The sequence below is a fragment of the Pseudophryne corroboree genome, chromosome 1 (assembly GCF_028390025.1).
Source record: "Pseudophryne corroboree isolate aPseCor3 chromosome 1, aPseCor3.hap2, whole genome shotgun sequence".
NCBI lineage: Eukaryota > Metazoa > Chordata > Amphibia > Anura > Myobatrachidae > Pseudophryne > Pseudophryne corroboree.
This window is the reverse complement of record NC_086444.1, coordinates 866,173,604-866,198,500: the sequence shown is the minus strand read 5'-3', so window position 1 is coordinate 866,198,500 and position 24,897 is coordinate 866,173,604. Positions and strand designations below refer to the sequence as shown.

General features: G+C 47.2%; 1 protein-coding gene across 3 annotated transcripts in view; it reads right to left on the bottom strand.

Annotated features, from left to right (window-relative positions):
- The window catches only part of UBXN8 (UBX domain protein 8), a 160,071-nt gene that overhangs the window by 30,658 nt on the left and 104,516 nt on the right, over nucleotides 1-24,897 (bottom strand). For all 3 annotated transcript variants that reach the window (XM_063920010.1, XM_063920011.1, XM_063920009.1), the window contains exons 4-7: nucleotides 17,535-17,657; nucleotides 16,647-16,787; nucleotides 10,861-10,902; nucleotides 7,774-7,848 (exon numbers count right to left, since the gene is read on the bottom strand). In XM_063920010.1, coding sequence (XP_063776080.1) covers nucleotides 7,774-7,848; nucleotides 10,861-10,902; nucleotides 16,647-16,787; nucleotides 17,535-17,657 — 381 coding nt within the window. The remainder of the gene's footprint in view (nucleotides 1-7,773; nucleotides 7,849-10,860; nucleotides 10,903-16,646; nucleotides 16,788-17,534; nucleotides 17,658-24,897) is intronic.

Genomic DNA, 24,897 nt, shown 5'->3' with positions numbered 1-24,897 from the left:
CCGGGATAGGCGCTGGGTTGTGAGCTGGCAAAACTCCCTCAGTGTTTCTCTAACAGGCTTTGCTGTAGATCTGTCCCCTATAGCCCCAGTGTGGTTGTGGGTGTCGGTACACGTGTGTCGGCATGTCTGAGGCGGAGTGCTCTTCCCAGGAGGAGGCTGCGGTGGGGACAGAAAAGACGGTGGGAGTGACCATGTCGGCACCGCCGACTGCTGATTGGGTAAATGTTTTGAGTGTTTTGAATGCAAATGTGGCTCGTTTGAATAAGAGATTAGATAAATCGGAGTCTCAGACCCAGACATGGAGAAAATCCATGGAGGATGCATTCTCACAAATCCAGACCCCTCAGGGTCACAGAGCATTCAGTACATGATTGTGGCGATAAAAGACATATTACATATCACGGAAGACCCTGCTATTACATATCACGGAAGACCCTGCTGTTCCTGAGACAAGGGTCTGTATGTATAAAGGAAAGAAACCAGAGGTAACGTTTCCTCCCTCTCATGAACTGAACACTCTTTTTGAAAAGGCTTGGGAAAATCCTGACAAAAAGTTAGATTCCCAAGAGAATTCAGGTGGCATATCCGTTTCCCTCTGGGGACAGGGAAAAGTGGGAGTCAACTCCCACTGTGGATAAGGCTCTATCGCGTCTATCCAAAAAGGTGGCGCTTCCGTCTGCTGACACGGCAGCCCTGAAGGATCCTGCGGATCGTAAGCAGGAAAATACATTGAAATCCATTTATGTCATGCCGATGCAACCTGCCGTTGCATCGGCATGGGTGAGTAGCGCTATTGAGAAGTGGGCAGATACCTTGTCATCTGATATAGATTCCCTGGATAGGGATAGCATTCTTTTGACACTGGGTTATATCAAGGACGCTGCAGCCTACCTAAGGGAAGCTGTGAGGGATATTGGCCTTTTGGGATCAAGGGCCAATGCCATGGCAGTCTCTGCTAGGAGGGCATTGTGGATTCATCAATGGAATGCTGACTCTAAGAAGACTAAGACTCTAAGAAGACTATGGAGTCTCTGCCGGATAAAGGTGATGTCTTGTTTGGTAACGGCCTCGCTGACCTGGTATCTACGGTTAAGTCATCTTTTCTACCTTATGTCCCTGCACAACAAAAAGAAAACGCCCCACTATCAGATGCAGTCCTTACGGCCCAATAAGTACAAAAAAGGACGAGGGTCTTCCTTCCTTGCTACTAGAGGAAGAGGACGGGGAAAAAGGTCACCGGCTGTGGCAAGTTCCCAAGAGCAGAAGTCCTCCCCGGCTTCTGCCAAATCCACCGCATGACGCTGGGGCTCCTCTGCGGGAGTCCGCACTGGTGGGGGCACGTCACCAACTCTTCAGTCAGGTCTGGGTACGCTCGGCCCTGGATCTTGGGTATTAGAAATAGTAGCCCAAGGGTACAAATTATAGTTTCAAGACGTGCCCCCTCACCGATCTTTCAAATCGGCCTTGCCAGCTTCTCTTCCGGAAAGGGAGGTAGTATGCGCTGCAATACAAAAGCTGTGTTAAAATAGAGTCATTGTCACAGTACCCCTGTCACAGCAGGGAGAAGGCCTTTATTCGAGCCTGTTTGTGGTCCTGAAGCCGGATGGCTCGGTCAGACCGATTCTGAACCTAAAATCCCTCAATTTCTATTTGAAAAAATTCAAATTCAAGATATAATCTCTCCGAGCAGTGATCTCCAGTCTAGAGGTGGGGGATTTTATGGTGTCGGTCGACATGAAGGATGCCTACTTACACGTCCCCATATATCCTCCACATCAGGCTTACCTGAGGTTTGCTGTTCAGGATTGTCATTACCAATTTCAGACGTTGCAGTTTGGTCTGTCCACGGCTCCGAGGATTTTCACCAAAGTAATGTCGGAAATGATGGTTCTCCTGCGCAAGCAGGGAATCACAATTATCCCGTACTTGGACGATCTCCTGATAAAGGCGAGATCCAAGGAGCAATTACTGAAAAACGTTGCGTTCTCCCTGGCAATTCTGCAACAACATGATTGGCTCCTAAACTTGCCAAAATCACAGTTGGTTCCGACAACACGGCTGTCATTGTTGGGTATGATTCTGGACACAGAATTACAGAGAGTCTTTCTTCCAGTGGAAAAGGCTCTGGAAATCCAGAACATGGTGAAACCGGCAAGAGTGTCGATTCATCAATGCACTCGGTTGCTGGGAAAGATGGTTGCGGCCTACGAGGCCATTCAGTTTGGCAGGTTCCATGCCAGGGTGATTCAGTGGGACCTGTTGGACAAGTGGTACGGGTCTCACCTCCACATGCACCGGAAAATAATCCTATCTTCCAGGATCAGAATCTATCTCCTGTGGTGGCTGCACAGTTCTCACCTCCTATAGGGACGCAGGTTCGGGATCCAGGATTGGATCCTGGTGACCATGGATGCAAGTCTCCGAGGCTGGGGAGCAGTCACACAGGGGGAAAATTTCCAGGGAAAATGGTCAAGCCAGGAAGCTTGTCTGCACATAAACATTCTGGAATTAAGGGCCATTTACAACGGCCTTCTGCAAGCGGAACATCTTCGCAGTCTGCCCGTCTTGATTCAGTCGGACAACATAACAGCAGTGGCGTACATAAACCGCCAGGGCGGAACAAAGAGCAGAGCGGCAATGGCGGGAGCCACAAAAGTTCTTCGCTGGCGGAAAGACATGCAAGCGCTCTGTCAGCAGTCTTCATTCCAGGTGTGGACAACTGGGAAGCAGACTTCCTCAGCAGACACGATCTCCATCCAGGAGAGTGGGGTCTTCATCAAGAGGTCTTTGCAGAAGTGACAAGTCGTTGGGGAATTCCTCAAATAGACATGATGGCGTCTCGCCTCAACAAGAAACTTCAGAGATATTGTTCCAGGTCAAGGGACCCTCAAGCAATAGCGGTGGACGCCCTAATGACACCATGGGTGTTTCCATTGGTCTATGTGTTCCCTCCACTTCCACTCATTCCAAAGGTGATAAAGATCATAAGAACAAGGGTTCAGGCGATACTCATTGTTCCAGACTGGCCGAGGAGGGCCTGGTATCCGGATCTTCAGGAATTGCTCATAGGAGATCCCTGGCCTCTTCGTCTACGAGAGGACATGTTACAGCAAGGACGTGCGTGTATCCAGACTTACCGCGGCTGCGTTTGACGACATGGCGGTTGAACGCCAAATACTAGCCCGAAAGGGTATCCCAAGTGAAGTCATTCCCACACTACTTCAGGCTAGAAAAGAAGTAACGGCAAAACATTATCACCGTATTTGGAGAAAATGTGTGTCTTGGTGTGAATCCAAGAAGGCTCCTACGGAAGAATTTCAGCTGGGGCGTTTTCTCCATTTTTTGCAAGCAGAGGTGGATGCGGGCCTAAAGTTAGACTCCATTAAAGTACAAATTTCGGCCTTGTCAGTTCAGACCTTCGTGAAAGGAGTACTGCACATCCAACCTCCCTTTGTGCCCCTAGTGGCACCGTGGGATCTTAACGTGGTGTTGCAATTCCTTCAATCTCATTGGTTTGAACCTCTACAGAAGGTAGAGTTGAAATTCCTCACTTGGAAAATTGTCATGCTGTTGTCCTTGGTATCCGCAAGGCGGGTGTCTGAATTAGCGGCCTTGTCTCACAAGAGCCCTTATTTGATATTCCATGTAGATAGAGCGGAGGTGAGAACTCGTCAGCAATTTCTACCAAAAGTGGTTTCATCATTTCACATGAACCAACCTATTGTGGTGCCAGTGGCTACTGAAGCCTTGGCGGAATCAAAAGTTTCTCGATGTGGTCAGGGCTTTGAAAATTTATGTCGCCAGAACGGCTCAGATTAGAAAAACGGAGGCTCTGTTTGTCCTGTATGCTCCCAACAAGATTGGGGCTCCTGCATCCAAGCAGACTATTGCACGCTGGATCTGTAATACGATTCAGCATGCTCATTCTACGGCGGGATTGCCGTTGCCGAAATCGGTGAAGGCCCATTCTACGAGAAAGGTGGGCTCATCTTGGGTGGCTGCCCGAGGGATCTCGGCGTTACAGCTTTGCCGAGCGGCTACTTTGTCGGGTTCAAACACTTTTGCTAAATTCTACAAGTTTGATACCCTGGCTGAGGAGGACCTCAGGTTTGGTCAATCGGTGCTGCAGAGTCATCCGCACTCTCCCGCCCGTTCTGGAGCTTTGGTATAAACCCCATGGTTCTTGAAGCGTCCCCAGCATCCTCTAGGACGTATGAGAAAATAGGATTTTAATACCTACCAGTAAATCCTTTTCTCTTAGTCCGTAGAGGATGCTGGGCGCCCGCCCCAGTGCAGACTCTATCTGCAGTAATTGCTTATTAGTTAATGGTTATGTTACACACAAATTGTGTTTCTGTTATGGTCAGCCTGTTGCTGACATTGTTCATGCCGTTGACTGGAATTCTGTTAAATGCCAGGTTGTACGGCGTGTTTGGTGGTGTGAGCTGGTATATATCTCACCCTTAGTTTAACAATAAATAATTTTCCTCGAAATGTCCGTCTCCCTGGACACAGTTCCTATAACTGGAGTCTGGAGGAGGGGCATAGAGGGAGGAGCCAGTTCACGCCCCTTTTAAAGTCTTAAAGTGCCCATGTCTCCTGCGGATCCCGTCTATACACCATGGTTCTTGAAGTGTCCCCAGCATCCTCTACGGACTAGGAGAAAAGTATTTGCCGGTAGGTATTAAAATCCTATTTTCCGCCATCACCTTAGTGAATACCCTCGGTGCTGTGGAGAGTCCGAATGGGAGGGCCTGGAACTGAAAGTGACAGTCCAACAATGCGAATCGAAGATAAGCTTGATGTGGCAGCCAAATCGGAATGTGGAGGTACGAATCCTTGATGACCAGGGATACTAGAAATTCCCCTTCCTCCAGATCTGATATCACTGCCCTTAGAGACTCCATTTTGAACTTGAACTCCCTCAGAAAGGGGTTTAGTGATTTTAAGTTCAAAATGGGCCTGACCGAACCATCTGGTTTCGGTACCACGAAAAGGTTCGAATAGTAACATTTGTTTTGCATATGAAGAGGTACTGGTACAATAACCTGTGCCTCCACCAACTACTGGATGGCTTCTTGCAGGACAGTCCTGTCTGCCAGCGGAGCTGGCAAGTCTGATCTGAAAAATCGGTGAGGAGGGAGATTTTGAAATTCCAGCCTGTACCCCGGGACACAATCTCTTGCACCCAGGGGTCCAGGCCAGAGGACACCCAGACATGACTGAAATGTCTGAGTCTTGCTCCCACCGACCCCACCTCCGGGGCGTGCAGTCCACCGTTATGTGGAGGACTTTGGTGTACCTGAAGCAGGTTTCTGTTCCTGGGTACCTGAAGCCACAGGTTTCTTGAACTTGGGCCGACCTCCCCGAAAGAAGGTGTTGGACGGCTTGGTCTTTCTGGGCTTGTTAGACCGAAAGGGCTGTGATGTAACTGAAGAAAAGGGTTTCTTCGGAGCAGGTGTAGCTGAGGGAAGAAAGTACCGCTGAGCCTCCTACCCTGATGCTGCCATCTTCACACCGGCCCCCCGCTTGCTAGGGGGGTCGGTGACTCACTCGCCACAATCTTCAGCTCTGTAAGGGGGTGGCGGCATGCTGCTGGGGTGAGCGATCCCCTGCGGCGGGGAACGATCTATTCCCTCTGGAGCTCAGTGTCCAGTCACCGGAGACAGTGGCTCAGACCCCGCAGGGCGGACACTGCTCCCTCCCTCAGTCCCTCGATGCAGGGAGGCTGTTGCCAGCAGCCTCCCTGTAAAATAATAAACTCTAAAACGAAACTTTACTAAGGAAACTCTGTAGAGCTCCCCTAGCTGTGACCGGAGTCTGGTAGGAGGGGCATAGAGGGAGGAGCCAGCCCACACTCTCAAATTCTTAAAGTGCCAATGGCTCCTGGGGTACCAGTCTATACCCCATGGTACTAATGTGGACCCCAGCATCCTCTAGGACGTAAGAAAAAACTGATTTAGTTGCTGTAACTGAGTCGACCGAGCATCCGCCCAAGGCGGATTTACGACAGGGACAACATGTGATTGTAATGGCACAGGAGGTCCCACAAGGGGCGTAAGTCTCGTCACTGGCGTAGTCAGTCAATTAGGAAAAGCAGTCCAAGGTGGGTCTTGGTGTGCCACCGGTGCTGCAGGCTGACTGAGGGGTACAGAACCCCCATTACCTGGTCCCTCAGCTGGAATACTGTCCTCAGATATATCCGCGGCGTCAGCACTGCACGACGCAGGATCAGCCACGGATCTCCCGCCCTGTGTAGCAGACATTATTTGGAAACGTAGCCTTAGGGCGTAACAGTACAATATAGCCAGACACAGTACCTGACAGAAAACCCCTATGGAGTGTGACTGCAAATGCAGAGCACAGACAGAGGATTTAAGTGGTATATGGTGACTGAAATACACAGAAAAATACAAAATAGTATATCCTGTGAAACACTATATATGGGACTCTGATGCACTTAGCCCCCTTTAGGGTACAGAATATAAGGATAGCAATATGTGTGAGATACACGGAATAGGAACCACACAGCAGCTATGAGCACACACAGTCACATGTACAATGCAGAATTATTACACACAACAATAAAACTGCACTGGACTAGTAATAGTACATAAAGCTATGTATGTATACAGATACCTGTATAACAATGCACGGTAAATACTGGATGTATATCACAGGATACTTGTACTAAATATCCCTGTAGTTATGCATTTGTTTTTAACGAACACTGTCTAAATGACATGTAGAATACTTAAGTGTACTGTAAATGCACAGCGCTGATGAGGCAGGCGGCTTTACAGAGGAGACAGTGCCCAGCAGTCCCAGAATCAGCGCAGCTCTGTGTAATGGCGCCCAAACGCTGACAGGGAGTGAGGGAGAGAGAGATGCAGCTCCAGGGCGGGAACATCTGCTGTAGATGGCGCCTTGGCCTGGGGGAGGGGCTACAGGTCAGCGCCTTATCCCCTACGCTGGACTTCACCACCGGGTACTATGAAGCCTATATGAAACGGATTTTAATAAATCCGACCTGTGCTCCTCGCCCTGGTGGATATAGTGGGGTCCCTGCATGGCTATAGTGTCCACGCCAGCGGCGCGGTCCGTCTCCGGAGACTGCTTCTCGGATCTCGATTTAAGCGGGTTCCGCCTGGGGGACCCTCTTACCTTCTCCCTATGGTGTGGCCACGCGATCCCGGAGAGCAGCAGCGGTATGTATGCCTGATGAGACCGGAGCGCCTCCGCTGTAAGTACCCGGCAACCAGGGCGCGGGAGTATACAGCGCCGCTGGGGAAGGTGAGGGAGCCGCAGCACGATATGTCAGTATGACATATAGCATGTAGTGCCTCTGTTGCGGCCCTTGAAGTCTTCTTTCTTCTTAGAAACGCTCTTTTCAGGGCTGCCTACCCGCAGCCCTCCCTGTTAGCTGTCTGCACTGCAGGCACCAACTTACAAACTGAGCTCCAGTGCCTGGAGGCGGGGATATAGAGGAGGCGGTGCAGTGCATCCTGGGAACAGTCAAAGCTTTAGCCTGTTGGTGCCTCGGATCAAGATCCAACTCTACACCCCGATGTTATTCCCTGTGGAATACCAGTGTACCCCGCTCCAGAAAATTATACGTTTAAAAATCATACACTATTACGCCTTATCAGCACTTAACACTTTTGTGTTACTCAATTAATAATTAATATAATGAGCTTAGAGTTGTATACATGGCTAATCTTACAATATTGATACTTCATGCATGCAATCATTGATTAAAATTATAGAACTTACATGAGAGCTGCAAGACTTGTAAAAGCGTCTTCTATAAACTCGCCCGCTAGGGCACCGTAAAGCGATGGTGACAACCTATACAAATAAAAACAATAATATAATATTAACAGGTGAAAACTATAACAAGCGTACTTTAAGTGCTAAAATTATGTATATGGTAGCCAAATGGTATTGGGGGTCATTCAGAGTTGATCGCTAGCTGCCGTTGTTCGCTGCGTAGCGATCATTGAAAAAAAAAAAGGCTAATCTGCGCATGCGTATGCAATGCGCACGCGCAACGTACGGGTACAAAGAGCATCGTGGCTTTGCACAGGTTCTAGCGACGCTTTGTCGCACAGCCGATCGCAAGGAGATTGACAGGAAGAGGGCATTCTGGGTGTCAACTGACCGTTTTCTGGAAGTGTTTGAAAAAACGCAGGCGTGGCCGCGCGTTTGCTGGGCGGGTATCTGACGTCATTACTGTGTCACTCGTCGCAGCAATCATTGCACAGGATAAGTAACTACAGGGCTGGTCTTGTTTTGCACAAAATATGTTTGCAGGCGCTCTGCTGCACAGGCGTTCGCACTCCTGTAAAGCGAAAATACACTCCACCATGGGCGGCGACCATGCGTTTACACGGCTGCTAAAAACTGCTAGTGAGCAATCAACTCTGAATGACCCCCATTGTTCCTTCCCCATACAATACTTGAGCTTTTTGTGTGGGTACAAAAAGCAATCTAGGAAAGAAGCTCCACATATTTTTCTGCATGAATCACATCCATAAGATGCAGTGGATCGAAAGTGTCACTGAAGGTCTGGTTCAGGAGGACAGACGCATTCAAGTTAGGGACATCATTTATGAACTGAATACCTCAGTGGGTACTGTGCACAACATCATTCGTGAGCAACTGTGATACAAAAAAAAAGTGTTCATGCTGGGTACCGAAGCAACTCACAGAACTTCACAAAACCAATAGGATGGGATTGTTTCTCATGCACTTGACACGGTACCACGAGAAGCAGCTCCTGCAGCGTATTGTTACAAGCAATGAAACGTGGGTGCATTATGATACACCGGAAATGAAGCAAATATCCATGACATGGAGTTGTTTTTAATTTCTGTAACTACTTAACTGAAGATTTATTTCGCCAAAAACCGCTCCGAAATTCTATGGGGGGGGGGGGGGGGGGTTATGAGTGAATTAGGTGAAGAACATGAATTTAACCCTATACCAAATGATTTTGATAAACATTGAAACATCGATCGGGAACATCGCGGCTTTCATTTTGAAAGCCGGGACAGCCTCGAGGTATGCAGGGGGAAGGGGGGTCTGGGGGCAGCTAGGGAGGGTTTATTTACACTCCCCAGCGGCTGCCATTGTCAGCAGCCGCTGGAGGGGGGGGGGGATCCTGCCGTGCTGACCGATCAGCAGTGGGAGCAGGGGGAGAGTGCAGGGAGGCAGCAGCAGCGGAGGGAAGTTTCCCTTCCCTGCCGCAGCTAACACTTTATCTGACTGGTCGCATCCTGTGCGACCAGGTCAGATAGAGCACTTGCAGGCATGGTCGCATCTGATGCGACCATGCCAGGCAAATGGTTAAAGGGGAGGACGATGTGTGTTTCCATCAGCAATGAAATCACATGGGCATGCTTCTTGTTGATTTCCTCACCAATGGAGATACTGTGAATGCTGACCACTAGTGTGACACACTCAGCCAGTTGCGGAGGGCAATTTGTTGAGAACGACCTGGGTTTCGTATTGCTTTTAAGATAGCGCCAGGCCACACTCAACCAACCGCACACGTGAGCTGTTACAGTGCGCTACCATTATGAGTTACTGGACCATCCTCCCTACTGCCCTGACCTGGAACCAAGTGATTTCCATCTCTTTGGACCACTAAAGAAGCACCTGGGTGGACGGCAATTTGCAAATTACTGTGAAGTTCAGCAAGCAGTCATGTCCTAGTTTCAGGCTCTTGCCACTGATTTCTTCTATGCTGGGATAGATGCCTTGGTGTACAGTTTGAACAAATGCTTAGACATGCATGGGGGGTCTACAGTATGTGGAAAAATAATCTGTACTAAGGCCATACTATTGATTATACATATACAGATGCATCCTTATACATCTAACCTCAATACGCCATGCAGTGCGATTTGCCTGGCATGAGTAAGCCGCCAGGTCCCGGGCATCTTTTTTTGCCAAAATGCATCTAAGGGGTCTATTCAATTGATGTCGGATCCATTCCGACACTTCAGTATTCCATTTGAGGCCAAATCTGACAGGTTTTGTCAGTTTCCGACAATGTTATTCCGACTTTTTTTAAAGTTGGATTGACATTGTCGAAAACAGACCAAAAACCTGTCTGACTTGGCCTCAAATCCGATAAAACACATGGATCTGCGGCTAATCCGCCGATCCACATGTTTTCCGACAAGTCAGAAAAAACGCAGCCCCATTGAATGATTCGACCTAAAAAAGTCGGAAACTGCAGTCTTTCCGACTAGACAACAGTTCCGACTAGAACTGAATAGACCCCTTAGTTGCAACACGTTGCAACTAGGACGCACAAGGAGACTGAGCTAAATAATTTGATATACGACACTTGTATATTGTGTGTGACTGAGTCTGTATATGGAGCAGAGTAAAACTTGTATTGGAAAAAAGCTACATTATAGAACTTCGTATACAGATTCAGAGACTCAGTCGCACACATACAAGCGAGAGGTTTTGTTACTTTATTTATTGAACCACCCTCATAAATTCAATGTGTTTGTACTGTATAAGCTACAGTCCAGGTTTTAAGGATTTACATGCTTTAGACCAGATGGTAAAATCAAACTGACTGAGGTACTAATAAAGTCATATGTGCCCAAGCATGGATATCCATAAAACCTGGACTGTAATGGGAGAGTTTGGGAAACCTCTGGTATAAGCGAATTGTTGTTGAAAGTAGTTATAAAACACCACATTATGAAAGTATTAAGTATAATATTGACACCAACACTATCTGTTTAACATGATGTGAAATAATATACCTGAACACAGATGTTGGAAACCAGGCATACGGGCACTTTATGCAGCATACCAAATAAATAAATTACTTACTCCATTGTCTAGTGGATCAGGCTCTTCAGGCAAAGTAACAACCTGTTAATAAAAATGATGTTATTGTACTAAAAAAAGAGTTAAATACAAAGTTAGTGTCTATCCAACCCAGGTATCTATACTTATTGCAACATTCTCCTGTATATATACCCATGACGATTTTTTCCTCCATTGATAGTGTTATATCCTCTTTTATTTGGGGTGGCAAAGCGCCTTGAAGGCCTTGGTCAAGTCCAAATTGGATGGAGGTCTGGGCCTTTCCAATACGCAAATATATTACTTGGCTTCTCAACTGGTTCACCTTTCTGGTTGGCTTAAGGGTACAGGTGGGGATACGTTGTTGGGGTTCTATGCCGAGTGGGTGGAGTCTCCTCTGTCCTTGCTTCAATTTCTCCTTTCTGGCTCTATTCTCTCTGGCCTCCCTCCTGTTCTAAGACAGGCTCTCTTGGTATTGCGTCTGGCGCACACTGTTTTTGACTGGCACGATATTGCTATAGATACACCCCTGTGGTTTAATGCTTCTTTCAAAGAGCTGCTTCCTTTATCCCCAGATAATTTATGGTTGAGGGTGGGAGTCGCAACAGTTGCTCAACTCTATGATAATGGCACTCTTAAATCATTTGAACAGATACGTGGTGACTGTGCTGTTGCTAATTCTGCCTTCTTCCGTTATCTCCAGCTGCGTCATGCACTGCAGGCGCAATTTGGTGCAGCCCTCTAGCTGTTTCGGTTTCTCCTGTCAAAAAACTGCTTCTTACGTTGGGCCCCAGGGGACGCATATCAACGATCTATGCCGCTTTGAATGTGCATGTCAATTCACATTTATTTGACCCATTGAAACTTAAATGGGAGAGTGATCTTGGGCCCTCATTCCGAGTTGATCGGTCGCAAGGCGAATTTAGCAGAGTTACACACGCTAAGCCGCCGCCTACTGGGAGTGAATCTTAGCTTCTTAAAATTGCGACCGATGTATTCGCAATATTGCGATTACTAACTACTTAGCAGTTTCAGAGTAGCTCCAGACTTACTCTGCCTGTGCGATCAGTTCAGTGCTTGTCGTTCCTGGTTGACGTCACAAACACACCCAGCGTTCGCCCAGGCACTCCCACCGTTTCTCCAGCCACTCCTGCGTTTTTTCCGGAAACGGTAGCGTTTTCAGCCACACGCCCATAAAACGCCGTGTTTCCGCCCAGTAACACCCATTTCCTGTCAATCACATTACGTTCGCCGGAGCGATGAAAAAGCCGTGAGTAAAAATACTTTCTACATAGCAAAGTTACTTGGCGCAGTCGCAGTGCGAACATTGCGCATGCGTACTAAGCGGATTTTCATTGCGATGCGATGAAAAATACCGAGCGAACAACTCGGAATGAGGGCCCTGGTGCCCTCTCTAATGAACAATGTACACAAATCCTGGGCTCCATCAAGTATACTACCCCGTATGTTAGATACCAGCAGGTCTACTTTTATATCCTCCATAGAGTATATTGCACTCCAGTAATGCTTCATAGAGCACACCTCCGGCCTGATACCTGTTGTCCAAAGTGCAATATAGAAGGAGCTGATTTCTGGCATTTACTGTGGTCTTGCCCAAGGTTGGTTCCATTTTGGATTGCAGTTTGGAATGACATTACCCTTACAGAACCTTCTCTCCCTATGCTGGACCCTAGACTATGTCTATTTGGGCTAGATATCGAAGAGACGCATTCCCTAATTATATACCGATACGTTTTATGCTTAACTACATTGGCAAAGGTGCTCATAGCCAGAAAATGGTTCTCCCCTGAATCACCTAATTTCTCTTACGTCCTAGAGGATGCTGGGGACTCCAAAGGGACCATGGGGTATAGACGGATCCGCAGGAGCTTGGGCACACTATAAAGACTTAAACTGGGTGTGAACTGGCTCCTCCCTCTATGCCCCTCCTCCAGACCTCAGTTAGACTTTGTGCCCAGGAGTGAAGGGACACACACTAGGGGAGCTCCACTGAGTTTCTCTAAAATACTTTATTGTTAGGTTTTTTATTTTCAGGGAGACCTGCTGGCTACAGGCTCCCTGCATCGTGGGACTGAGGGGAGAGAAGCAGGACCTACTTCTTCTTAGTTTAAGGGCTCTGCTTCTCAGGCTACTGGACACCATTAGCTCCAGAGAGTTCGATCACTTGGTGCGCCTAGCTGCTTGTTCCTGGAGCCGCGCCGTCACCCCCCTCACAGAAGCCAGAAGCCGGGTGAGTATGAGAAGAACAGAAGACTTCAGTGACGGCAAATGCAGCGGTCGCGCTGTGCTCCATGCTCCCACACACCAACGCACTCTCAGGGTGCAGGGCGCTGGGGGGGGGGGGGGAGCGCCCTGGGCAGCAATGTTACTGAGGCTCTCTTAGACAAAATAGGCTGGCTTGACTTGATATTCGGTGCCCGGGCACCGTGTCCGCTACCCCTGCCAGCTTCTCGCAGCGGTCCCGCTGCGCACCGATGCTCCCACACACCATCGGCTGATATCGGGTGCAGGGCGCAGGGGGGGAAGGGGGGGGACGCTCTGGGCTGAATGTTTTACATTGTTTGTACACTCCCAGAGAACATATACAGTGGGTAGCCACTGTATATGGTCCCCTGCCTGCATAAAACGTTTTTAATATAGTGGGCTACCGCGCGCCGATAAGAGGCGGGGCTTAGCCCTCACAGCAAGAGACAGCCCCATTTTTATTCAATATCCCCGCCAAAACATGTGTATAGCACAAACAAGGGGGGGCACATTTTGTTAGTGTTATGTAGGAATGTATAACACTATTTAATTGGAAATGGGCATGTACTCATGGTTGTGTATACTCTGTGTTCTCCCTGTCAGATATACACTTGTGTCGACATGTGTGAATGTTCTGTCACTAACGCCTCTGGGGTTCATTGTCAGCATCGCTGACGCCTGTTGGTACTTGATACAGAGTCAACAGATCGGTTGTGTTATACTTGTTCATAGTAAACACGGTATGGGAGACACAGTAGTAGGTGGGTGACCCTGTCGACACCAACTGTTATTACCGGGTGTAAATTGACATGCTGTAACTAACTTATACCTGTATATATATTTATAGGTATTTATATGGTTCGGTTCAGGGAGTCTGGGGCTCAAGCACAGACATGATTTTATTTGTGGGGGAATGTTATTAAAATTATTTATGTATAATTCCCTCGGACCCCTCGGGGTCACAAGTATGTTATTTTGCCTGGTTACTACTCCCTGCTGTCGACGATTACTAGGTTTTCTGTCGACTATAATGTTTCCTGGTAGAGCCACAACTGCGGATTCAGTACTTGGTCATACACATTCAGAACACATCAATGTCACTTGGGTCCCGAAGGTTCCGGACAATCCGCTTATATGTATGTCGGTGTACCGCTGTTTGGGGATGCCTTAGTTCAGTCAATCTCAGCGAATGCTGCTGATAAATCTAACTTGGTGAGTTAGATTCCCTCACAACGGTTGGTGACGCATTCTTTTGTGGGATGCAGTCGATTTAACTAGTTCGATACCGTTCTTTTTTCCTTTTCTGTGCAGATGGTGAAAAGGTAAGTGTTCTGCAGCCTTTTTAGGTTCGCAGAAGCGGATGTCGTTTTCTGTTTCTCATACATCCACCACATGGTGCTGAGTCTACCTGCCTGGACCCCACTCCGGTGGGGACTCGTCTACTACTTTTCAGTTAGTCCGGGAATAGACCAGGACCTGTGAGTTATTTGTAGAATCCTACCTAGAGTAAGGCAAAAATGACAATCTGATATATTTGATGGATCAATTACCCCCATAATGTCCTCTGCTAAATATAGCTACAGACTATGGGGGTAATTCAGACCTGATCATAGCAGCACATTTTTTAGCAGTTGGGCAAAATCATGTGCACTGCAGGTGGGGTAGATATAACATGTGCAGAGAGAGTTAGATTTGGGTGGGTGATATTGTTTCTGTGCAGGGTAAATACTGGCTGCTTTATTTTTACACTGCAATTTAGATTTCAGTTTGAACACGCCCCACCCAAATCTAACTCTCTCTGCACATGTTATATCTGCCCACCCTGCAGAGCACATGGTTTTGACCAACTGCTAACAAATTTGCTGCTACGATCAGGTCTGAATTGCCCCATATGTTAGTGAACTTGCTATCACTCACATACAGTAAATAATTCTATAGCTCAGCCACTATTATAGTAAGGAGTCCCTTCCTATGTGGATGGCGAGACCATCTTCCTTCCATTCAGACCTGTTGGCTCTTTCTCTTCAAGATGGTCCTTGGCAAAATCTTGAATTAGTCTTAATTAACCCCTTCAAAAGGTGAGTTCCCAGTTTAAAAACACACCCTGCGGTGTGTGTTTTTCAATTAGCGTGGGAGCAGGGGGGGTGGGGGGTAGGGCAAGGTTACGGCGGAGATTGCCAGCCCCAGCTCTGATTCCCAGCTGCCTTGCGGCGCCTGGGAATCAGCATAAGCCATTTTACAGCTAAGTCCGCTCCCCGGCCAATAGGAGTCCTGGGGGTGGGCTAAACTCCATAATTTAGTATGATGATTCCCGGGTGCCGTGCATGCTGCACGGCTGTCCCCAGGGAATCAGGAGGTAGTATGCACGGAAATCTTCCAGGGTAGCCAGCATTGGCTAGCTCGGAAGATTTCTGTGCATACCACCGAAGGGGTTAATACATAACAATTGGGTCTACTCAAAAAGCCCTTTCTTCCAGTAAAAGAAAATAAACTGAATTTTCTTGTCTCTCTATAATTACCCTTCCCTCTATAATTTAATCCAATGGAGTTCAGTGTTTTTCTTGCATTGAAGTGTCTAAAATTGTATTCCATATTCAAGAAGAGAAAGAGAGTGTATGTATGTATAATGACTGCTGTGAACGGCAGTCAGGCTGTGTATTATAAGGAGGAATGGACCCTGCATATATATATGTAGGTTAATCCCACTGACAACTAAAACAGGGAACTTCAAACATATTACACCGGTAACGTTACCCAATAGTACTATTCACAATTGCTATTAATGGAATTGTGAGCGATTATTACGATTTTTCCCTCAAATCCAAATGTAATCAACATTGTGGGCCATTATGACAGTTAATGTACAAGACTAACACTGACTGAACTCAGTACTAACGTTTTGGTAATGATACTAACATTGTCACTTAAGGCCATTAACCATCTAAGTGTCAATCGTCTTCTACATACTGATGTGCAGGACGATTATTAACATTTTATATATTATTTTATAGTAGTTCTATTCAATTCTTAAAGCCTACTTGTTTCTCATGATAAGCACCAGACTTTATTGTTTAATTACCAAGTGTAGTTATACGTTTTTCATTTTCCTGGTTCTATGTATTATCAGTAAAGGCTAATAACTCCCAGTACTTGCTTGGTTTGGACTGTGAACAACCATTCACACTGGACGTAGTCCCCAGTTTTACAAGAAATTAAATCTTAAAGTGAACCATAATGATCGTGAATCATGTTACAGACTGAAAAAAGAAATCTGTGCTGAAATGAGCCGCAAATATTCTATATTTACAATGTAAATCAGTTTCCTATGCACTTTGGCTGGAAACTCAGATTTTCACTGTAAATCTTTACCTGTCAATGTACTAAGATCTTTGTATGCAATAAAAAGACCTTGCACAGCATGTTCTACTTTTAGATTTTAACACCATTTGCTCTAAAATCTATTGCTAAAGCATAAAATTAACACTAAAGCACCATAATCAGAAAACTGGTTTTGTCATCCTGGCCCCAGTAACCTATTAAGATACCTTTTTTGGTTGCGGTTGTTCATCTTTGGTTAAGGGCTTTGTGATCTGCTCTGGAAGTTTCCTTTTCCTTATGGCTTCTTTATTTGCTGTTTCCATACCATTTTCCATGTCCACATAATGGTTCTCATTCTCCTCTGCTTCCTGTGGTCAGCAAACATATTGGGGTCAGTTATATAGAGTGTAAAAGGGCCACACCTGACAAACAGATACTGTTCTATATGGGTGTATGGCAACAAATAAGCTGCTAATTAAAAAAATAATTCTATCCAAGCCTGCTTGGAGTTTGCCAGACAGCTTTAACCAAGGCCAAGATGGCTCTTTGTGGCCAAAACTGAAATCCTCAAAACACTGTTTTAATAGTTAAGCATCCTGCCAACAACAACATGCATGCATGTTTTTTGTATGTATGTATGTTTGTATGTATGTATGCATGGACGTACGTACGTGATGAGTAAAGGTCCATACACACTTGACGACGTTGCACTATGTCTAGTGTTTCACCTCCCGGGTAGGGCGGTCGGCAGCCGCCCGTACACAGAGCGATATGACCGCTCATATCGCTCGGTGATATCACGCAGCCACCGGCAGTGCATGCAGCTCCTGGACGACAGTCCAGATCGAGCTTACATGCACTGCCAAAAGCGACGATCGTCGCTGGCGGCATGCACACTTGCCGATAAAATGAGTAACGTCGCTTAGGAAGGGGGAAAATGAGCGACGCCGCTCATTTTATCGGCAAGTGTGTATGGGCCTTTGGACAGAATGTGATGAAAAGTAAACAATTAAAAATATAGGGCCTATTACTGTAAATATTTAATAGTCTCCATTTCTATACATCCAGACATTAAATGTGTTTTGCAAGCGGTCTTCTTATATTACTGTACTTACACCAAGCCTTTGGCCTTCTGTTAATTTCCAAGTTTGCCCTGTCATCTTGTACAATTGCTCTTCTTTTCTTTTCAGCTTCATTTCTTGACGTGGTTTCACGATATTTTCATTGTATTCAGTTGCCTGACAAAAACATAAATCTCTTACTACAACTCTCTAAAACCTGGTCACTTGTCCATCCAATATATTTGTAACTTATTCACTCAGAAAAGGATCACTGGAGGGTATTCAACTGTGCTGCGCGCCCCCTGCTGCGCATCTATAGTAATGGACGTCTATCAGAGCAATTCAACTGCTGCTCTGATCAGACTCACATTAGCATTTAAACGTGGCTGTAAGCACCAGTTTTAGCCAAGGAATTGGCTAAATCCGTGTTAAACTCTCTATTAGGTGCCTAGTGTCCGGGTTTGGGCGGCCAAACTATGGACTTTTCACACATTTTTCTTGCACCTCCGCAGGCTACGAGAAAAAAAAAATAGGATTTTAATTACCTACCAGTAAATCCTTTTCTCGTAGTCCATAAGGGATATTGGGGAATCTAGTACGATTGGTAAAGACGGGGTCCAAAGGAGCCGGTGCACTTTTAAATTTTTTCACTGGGTGTGCTGGCTCCTCCCCTCCATGCCCCATCTCACAGGCAGTTATAGGTAAAAACGTGCCTGAAGGAGGAAGGACGTATATGAGAGAAGGAAACATGACAAAGAGTGGTGAGATTTTGAAACCAGCACACCACTAACATACAACGACCAGCAACAGCTGGAAACAACAACAACAACAGCTGAACAGGTAACCACATAAAAGAAAACATAAGCACTGGGCGGGCGCCCAACATCTTCTACAGACTACGAGAAAAGGATTTACCGGTAGGTATATAAAATCCTGTTTTCTCTTACGTCCTAGAGGATGTTGGGGATTATACCAAAGCTCCCACTAGGGGAGGGAAAGTGCGTATGTTTCCTGCAAAACTGAATGACCAACTGAAGGTCATCAGAGGCCAAAATATCAAACTTGTTTGACCCTGACCAAGTAGCTGCTCGGCAAAGTTAAATATCCGAGACACCCCGGGCAGCCACCCAGGAAGAGCCCATTTTACGAGTAGAGTGAGCTTTTACCAATTTAGGTTCCGGCAATCCTGCCGTAGATAGCATGCTGAATAGTACATCTGATCCAGCGAGTAATAGTCTGCTTAGAAGCAACACACCCAATTTTATTGGGATCATAAAGCACAAACAATGCTTCCGACTTTCTAAGAGGAGCAGTCCTCTTCACATATATCTTCAAAGCCCGGACCACGTCCAAGGACTTTGGTGAAGTAGAAGTGTCAGTAGCCACTGGCACCACAATAGGTTGGTTGATATGAAAAACCGACGCAACCTTGGAAGGAATAGTTGACGCGTCCCCAACTCTATCCTCAGGAAAAACAAGTAGGGCTCTTGTGAGACAAGGCCCCCCATTCGGACACCCACCTTGCGGATGCCAAAGCCAACAAAGTGACCACATTCCATGTAAGAAACTTAAATTCTGCCTCCCGTAAAGGTTCAAACGAATCCTATTGCAGGATTTGCAACACAACATCAAGATCCCATGGCTCCGTAGGAGGCACAAAAGGAGGTTGGATGTGCAGAACCCCTTTCAAGAAAGTCTGCACCTCAGGAAGCGCAGCCAATTGTTTCCGGAAGAAAACAAACAAGGCCAAAATCTGGACCTTGAGCGAGCCTAATCTTAGGCCCACAACCATACGTGACTGTAGAAAGAGACGTAAGCGACCCAATTGGAACTCCACCAAAGGAAATTTCTTGGATTCACACCAAGTCATATTTCTTCTAAATTTGATGGTAATGTTTTGACGTTACGCCTTTCCTTGATTGAATAAGCGTAGGGATGACTTTGTTCGGTATACCCTTTTGAGCTAATATCTGGCGTTCAACCTCCATACCATCAAACTTAGTTGCGGCAAGTGTTTTGTAAAGAACTGGCTCCTGCAGACGCAGGTCCTCTTGATGAGGAAGAAGCCTTGGAACCTTCAGAAGTAACCTGAGAGCCAGATAGCAAGCTCTCCTTGGCCGTCTTAGGGCAATGAGGGTCACCAGATATTATGTTCCTTTTAGTAGAACTGGAGGAAACACCTCCATTGACTAAAATGCCCCCAGAACCAACAGAGGGCTTACTGCCACTGTATATGGGCTTGTTCTGGAACCATGTGTCCATAACTTTATTTTGAAACAAAACGTTCGTTTTAACTTTTTGAGGAACGTCCCAAAGGTCTTGCTTTTTTTTTTTGACTTGGATGTAGACTTTGTCTGTTTGTCCTTCTTTCCAGAATGCTTGTGCGAAGAAGTTTGATAATTTGTGGAAGTTCTTCATTTGTGTGATTGTCTTCCAATCTTTCTCCTGATAGAGGAGGATCCAGGTTTGACTCCCGAACCTGCGTCCCACGAGTAGATGGAACCTTTTTCCCTCTTTTAGGGGGATGAAATCGTGGTGTAAGCTCAACGGCATACTCACTGTTACATCCAAAGATGTGATCTGAACACTTGTTTTAGAGATTTCGCTAGAAGAACTTGCTCTGGAATCCTTTACTTCCTCCACAGCTGTGCTGTGAGATATTTCGTTATTTGGGGAGATGTTAACATCTGGACAAGGACCCTCTGCATCTTGGAGAGGTCTAATAACCTCCGGAATTAATTTTAACAGTTTAGCATTGCCAACCTTATTAAGGCTTGAAGCAGAGGTTAATTAGGATGTGGGCCTAGCCCCGCTAGTCTTAGAGACTTCCTTCTGAATTTTAATCAGCGGTTCAGTTTCCAAATTTCTTTGATAATTCTGCCAGGTAGGAGCTTTTAAGCCATTGACTTGTTACCCTAATTCCTACCCTTAGCGGATTCCAGTCTCCCACCTGCTTGAACTCCCAGTTGGAAGCCTCAGCGTCATGTTAAAGTAGCTGGTGGAACAGATGTATTCTGTTCCTGCCTCTCCTCTCCAGAAGGGGGGTGGAGCCTCTGGACCTTTCTGTTTTCCCGCCTCGAAAGGACAACTTGCGGGCCCAAAACAAATGGTTTCTTCGCAGGAGGTGCTGCGGAAGGAAGAAAGGCCGACTTACCCGATGTAGTCTTAGACACTCATGTATCCCCAAAGAGTGCTTCTCCTGTGTAAGGAAAAGTTTCCACCTTTTTCTTAGATTCTGCGTCCACCGTCCACTGGTTCAGCCAGAGGTCTCTGCGAGACGACACCGCCATGGAAGACAGTCGTGCAGACATAAAACAAATGTCTTTCATGGTCTCAACCATGAATCCTGCAAAATCATTTATGTGACCTAGGGTTGAGATAATAGCATCCTTGTCAAGTGTGTGTGTGTGTATATTTTGATAGATTTTCTGCATACTTTTCAATGTATATAAATCTGAGTGTAGTCTCAAGTTTGCGGTCAGCCAGTTCTTTTAGTGAATCTGTATCGGGGACGGGTCAGGTAATATTTATTTGATATTCTGGACACGGAGGTGTCCACCATGGGAGAAGTCTCCCATTTTGTCCTATCTTTCTCTGACGTCCTAGTGGATGCTGGGACTCCGTCAGGACCATGGGGATTAGCGGCTCCGCAGGAGACAGGGCACAAAAATAAAAGCTTTAGGACTAGGTGGTGTGCACTGGCTCCTCCCCCTATGACCCTCCTCCAAGCCTCAGTTAGGTTTTTGTGCCCGTCCGAGCAGGGTGCAATCTAGGTGGCTCTCCTAAAGAGCTGCTTAGAAAAAGTTATTAGGTTTTTTATTTTCAGTGAGTCCTGCTGGCAACAGGCTCACTGCAACGAGGGACTTAGGGGAGAAGAAGTGAACTCACCTGCGTGCAGGATGGATTGGCTTCTTAGGCTACTGGACACCATTAGCTCCAGAGGGATCGAACACAGGCCCAGCCATGGAGTCCGGTCCCGGAGCCGCGCCGCCGACCCCCTTGCAGATGCCGAAAAGTGAAGAGGTCCAGAAACCGGCGGCAGAAGACTTTTCAGTCTTCATGAGGTAGCGCACAGCACTGCAGCTGTGCGCCATTGTTGTCAGCACACTTCACACCAGCGGTCACTGAGGGTGCAGGGCGCTGGGGGGGGCGCCCTGGGCAGCAATGATAATACCTTGTTCTGGCTAAAAATACATCACATATAGCCCCTGGGGCTATATGGATGTATTTAACCCCTGCCAGGTCTCACAAACACCGGGAGAAGAGCCCGCCGAAATAGGGGGCGGGGCCTATCTCCTCAGCACACAGCGCCATTTTCCTGCACAGCTCCGCTGCGAGGAAGGCTCCCAGGACTCTCCCCTGCACTGCACTACGGAAACAGGGTAAAAAAACAGAGAGGGGGGGCACTTTTTTGGCGATATTGATATATTAAGCTGCTATAAAGGAAACAACACTTCTGTAGGGTTGTTCCTATATATTTATAGCACTTGGGTGTGTGCTGGCAAACTCTCCCTCTGTCTCCCCAAAGGGCTAGTGGGGTCCTGTCTTCGATAAGAGCATTCCCTGTGTGTCTGCTGTGTGTCGGTACGTGTGTGTCGACATGTATGAGGACGATGTTGGTGTGGAGGCGGAGCAATTGCCGGTAATGGTGATGTCACCCCCTAGGGAGTCGACACCGGAATGGATGGCTTTGTTTATGGAATTACGTGATAATGTCAGCACGTTACAAAAATCAGTTGACGACATGAGACGGCCGGCAAACCAGTTAGTACCTGTCCAGGCGTCTCAGACACCGTCAGGGGCTGTAAAACGCCCTTTACCTCAGTCGGTCGACACAGACCCAGACACGGACACCGAATCTAGTGTCGACGGTGAAGAAACAAACGTATTTTCCAGTAGGGCCACACGTTATATGATCACGGCAATGAAGGAGGCTTTGCATATCTCTGATACTGCAAGTACCACAAAAAGGGGTATTATGTGGGGTCTGAAAAAACTACCTGTAGTTTTTCCTGAATCAGAGGAATTGAATGAAGTGTGTGATGAAGCGTGGGTTAACCCCGATAGAAAACTGCTAATTTCAAAGAAGTTATTGGCATTATATCCTTTCCCGCCAGAGGTTAGGGCGCGCTGGGAAACACCCCCTAGGGTGGATAAGGCACTCACACGCTTATCAAAACAAGTGGCGTTACCGTCTCCTGAAACGGCCGCCCTCAAGGATCCAGCTGATAGGAGGCTGGAAACTACCCTGAAAAGTATATACACTCATACTGGTGTTATACTGCGACCAGCCATCGCCTCAGCATGGATGTGCAGTGCTGGGGTGGTTTGGTCGGATTCCCTGACTGAAAATATTGATACCCTGGATAGGGACAGTATTTTATTGACTATAGAGCAATTAAAGGATGCTTTTCTTTATATGCGAGATGCTCAGAGGGATATTTGCACTCTGGCATCGAGAGTAAGTGCGATGTCCATATCTGCCAGAAGAAGTTTATGGACGCGACAGTGGTCAGGTGATGCGGATTCCAAACGGCATATGGAAGTATTGCCGTATAAAGGGGAGGAATTATTTGGGGTCGGTCTATCGGATTTGGTGGCCACGGCAACAGCCGGGAAATCCACCTTTTTACCTCAGGTCCCCTCCCAACAGAAAAAGACACCGTCTTTTCAGCCGCAGTCCTTTCGTTCCTATAAGAACAAGCGGGCAAAAGGACAGTCATATCTGCCCCGAGGCAAAGGAAAGGGTAAGAGAGTGCACCAAGCAGCTCCCTCCCAGGAGCAGAAGCCCTCCCCGGCTTCTGCAAAGCCCTCAGCATGACGTTGGGGCTTTACAAGCGGACTCAGGGGCGGTGGGGGGTCGACTCAAGAATTTCAGCGCACAGTGGGCTCACTCACAGGTGGACCCCTGGATCCTGCAGGTAGTATCTCAGGGTTACAGGTTGGAATTCGAGAAGTCTCCCCCTCGCCGGTTCCTAAAGTCTGCTCTGCCAACGTCTCCCTCAGACAGGGCGACGGTATTGGAAGCCATTCACAAGCTGTATTCTCAGCAGGTGATAGTCAAGGTACCCCTCCTACAACAGGGAAAGGGGTATTATTCCACACTATTTGTGGTACCGAAGCCGGACGGCTCGGTAAGACCTATTCTAAATCTGAAATCTTTGAACCTGTACATAAAAAAATTCAAGTTCAAGATGGAGTCACTCAGAGCAGTGATAGCGAATCTGGAAGAAGGGGACTTTATGGTGTCCCTGGACATAAAGGATGCTTACCTGCATGTCCCAATTTGCCCTTCACATCAAGGGTACCTCAGGTTCGTGGTGCAAAACTGTCATTATCAGTTTCAGACGCTGCCGTTTGGATTGTCCACGGCACCTCGGGTCTTTACCAAGGTAATGGCCGAAATGATGTTTCTTCTGCGAAGAAAAGGCGTATTAATTATCCCTTACTTGGACGATCTCCTGATAAGGGCAAGGTCCAGAGAACAGCTGGAGGACGTAGTAGCACTAACCCAAGTAGTGCTGCAACAGCACGGGTGGATTCTGAATTTTCCAAAATCTCAATTGACCCCGACGACACGTCTGCTGTTCCTGGGAATGATTCTGGACACGGTTCAGAAAAAGGTGTTTCTTCCGGAGGAGAAAGCCAGGGAGTTATCCGAACTTGTCAGGAACCTCCTAAAACCAGGAAAAGTGTCTGTGCATCAATGCACAAGAGTCCTGGGAAAAATGGTGGCTTCTTACGAAGCGATTCCATTCGGCAGATTCCACGCACGAACTTTTCAGTGGGATCTGCTGGACAAATGGTCCGGATCGCATCTGCAGATGCATCAGCGGATAACTTTGTCTCCACGGACAAGGGTGTCTCTTCTGTGGTGGTTGCAGAGTGCTCATCTGTTAGAGGGCCGCAGATTCGGCATACAGGACTGGGTCCTGGTGACCACGGATGCCAGTCTGAGAGGCTGGGGAGCGGTCACACAGGGAAGAAACTTCCAGGGAGTGTGGTCAAGCCTGGAGATGTCTCTTCACATAAATATACTGGAGCTAAGAGCGATTTACAATGCTCTAAGCCTGGCAAAACCCCTGCTTCAGGGTCAGCCGGTGTTGATCCAGTCGGACAACATCACGGCAGTCGCCCACGTAAACAGACAGGGCGGCACAAGAAGCAGGAGGGCAATGGCAGAAGCTGCAAGGATTCTTCGCTGGGCGGAAGATCATGTGATAGCACTGTCAGCAGTGTTCATTCCGGGAGTGGACAACTGGGAAGCGGACTTCCTCAGCAGACACGATCTACACCCGGGAGAGTGGGGACTTCATCCAGAAGTCTTCCACATGATTGTGAACCGTTGGGAAAAACCAAAGGTGGATATGATGGCGTCCCGCCTCAACAAAAAACTGGACAGGTATTGCGCCAGGTC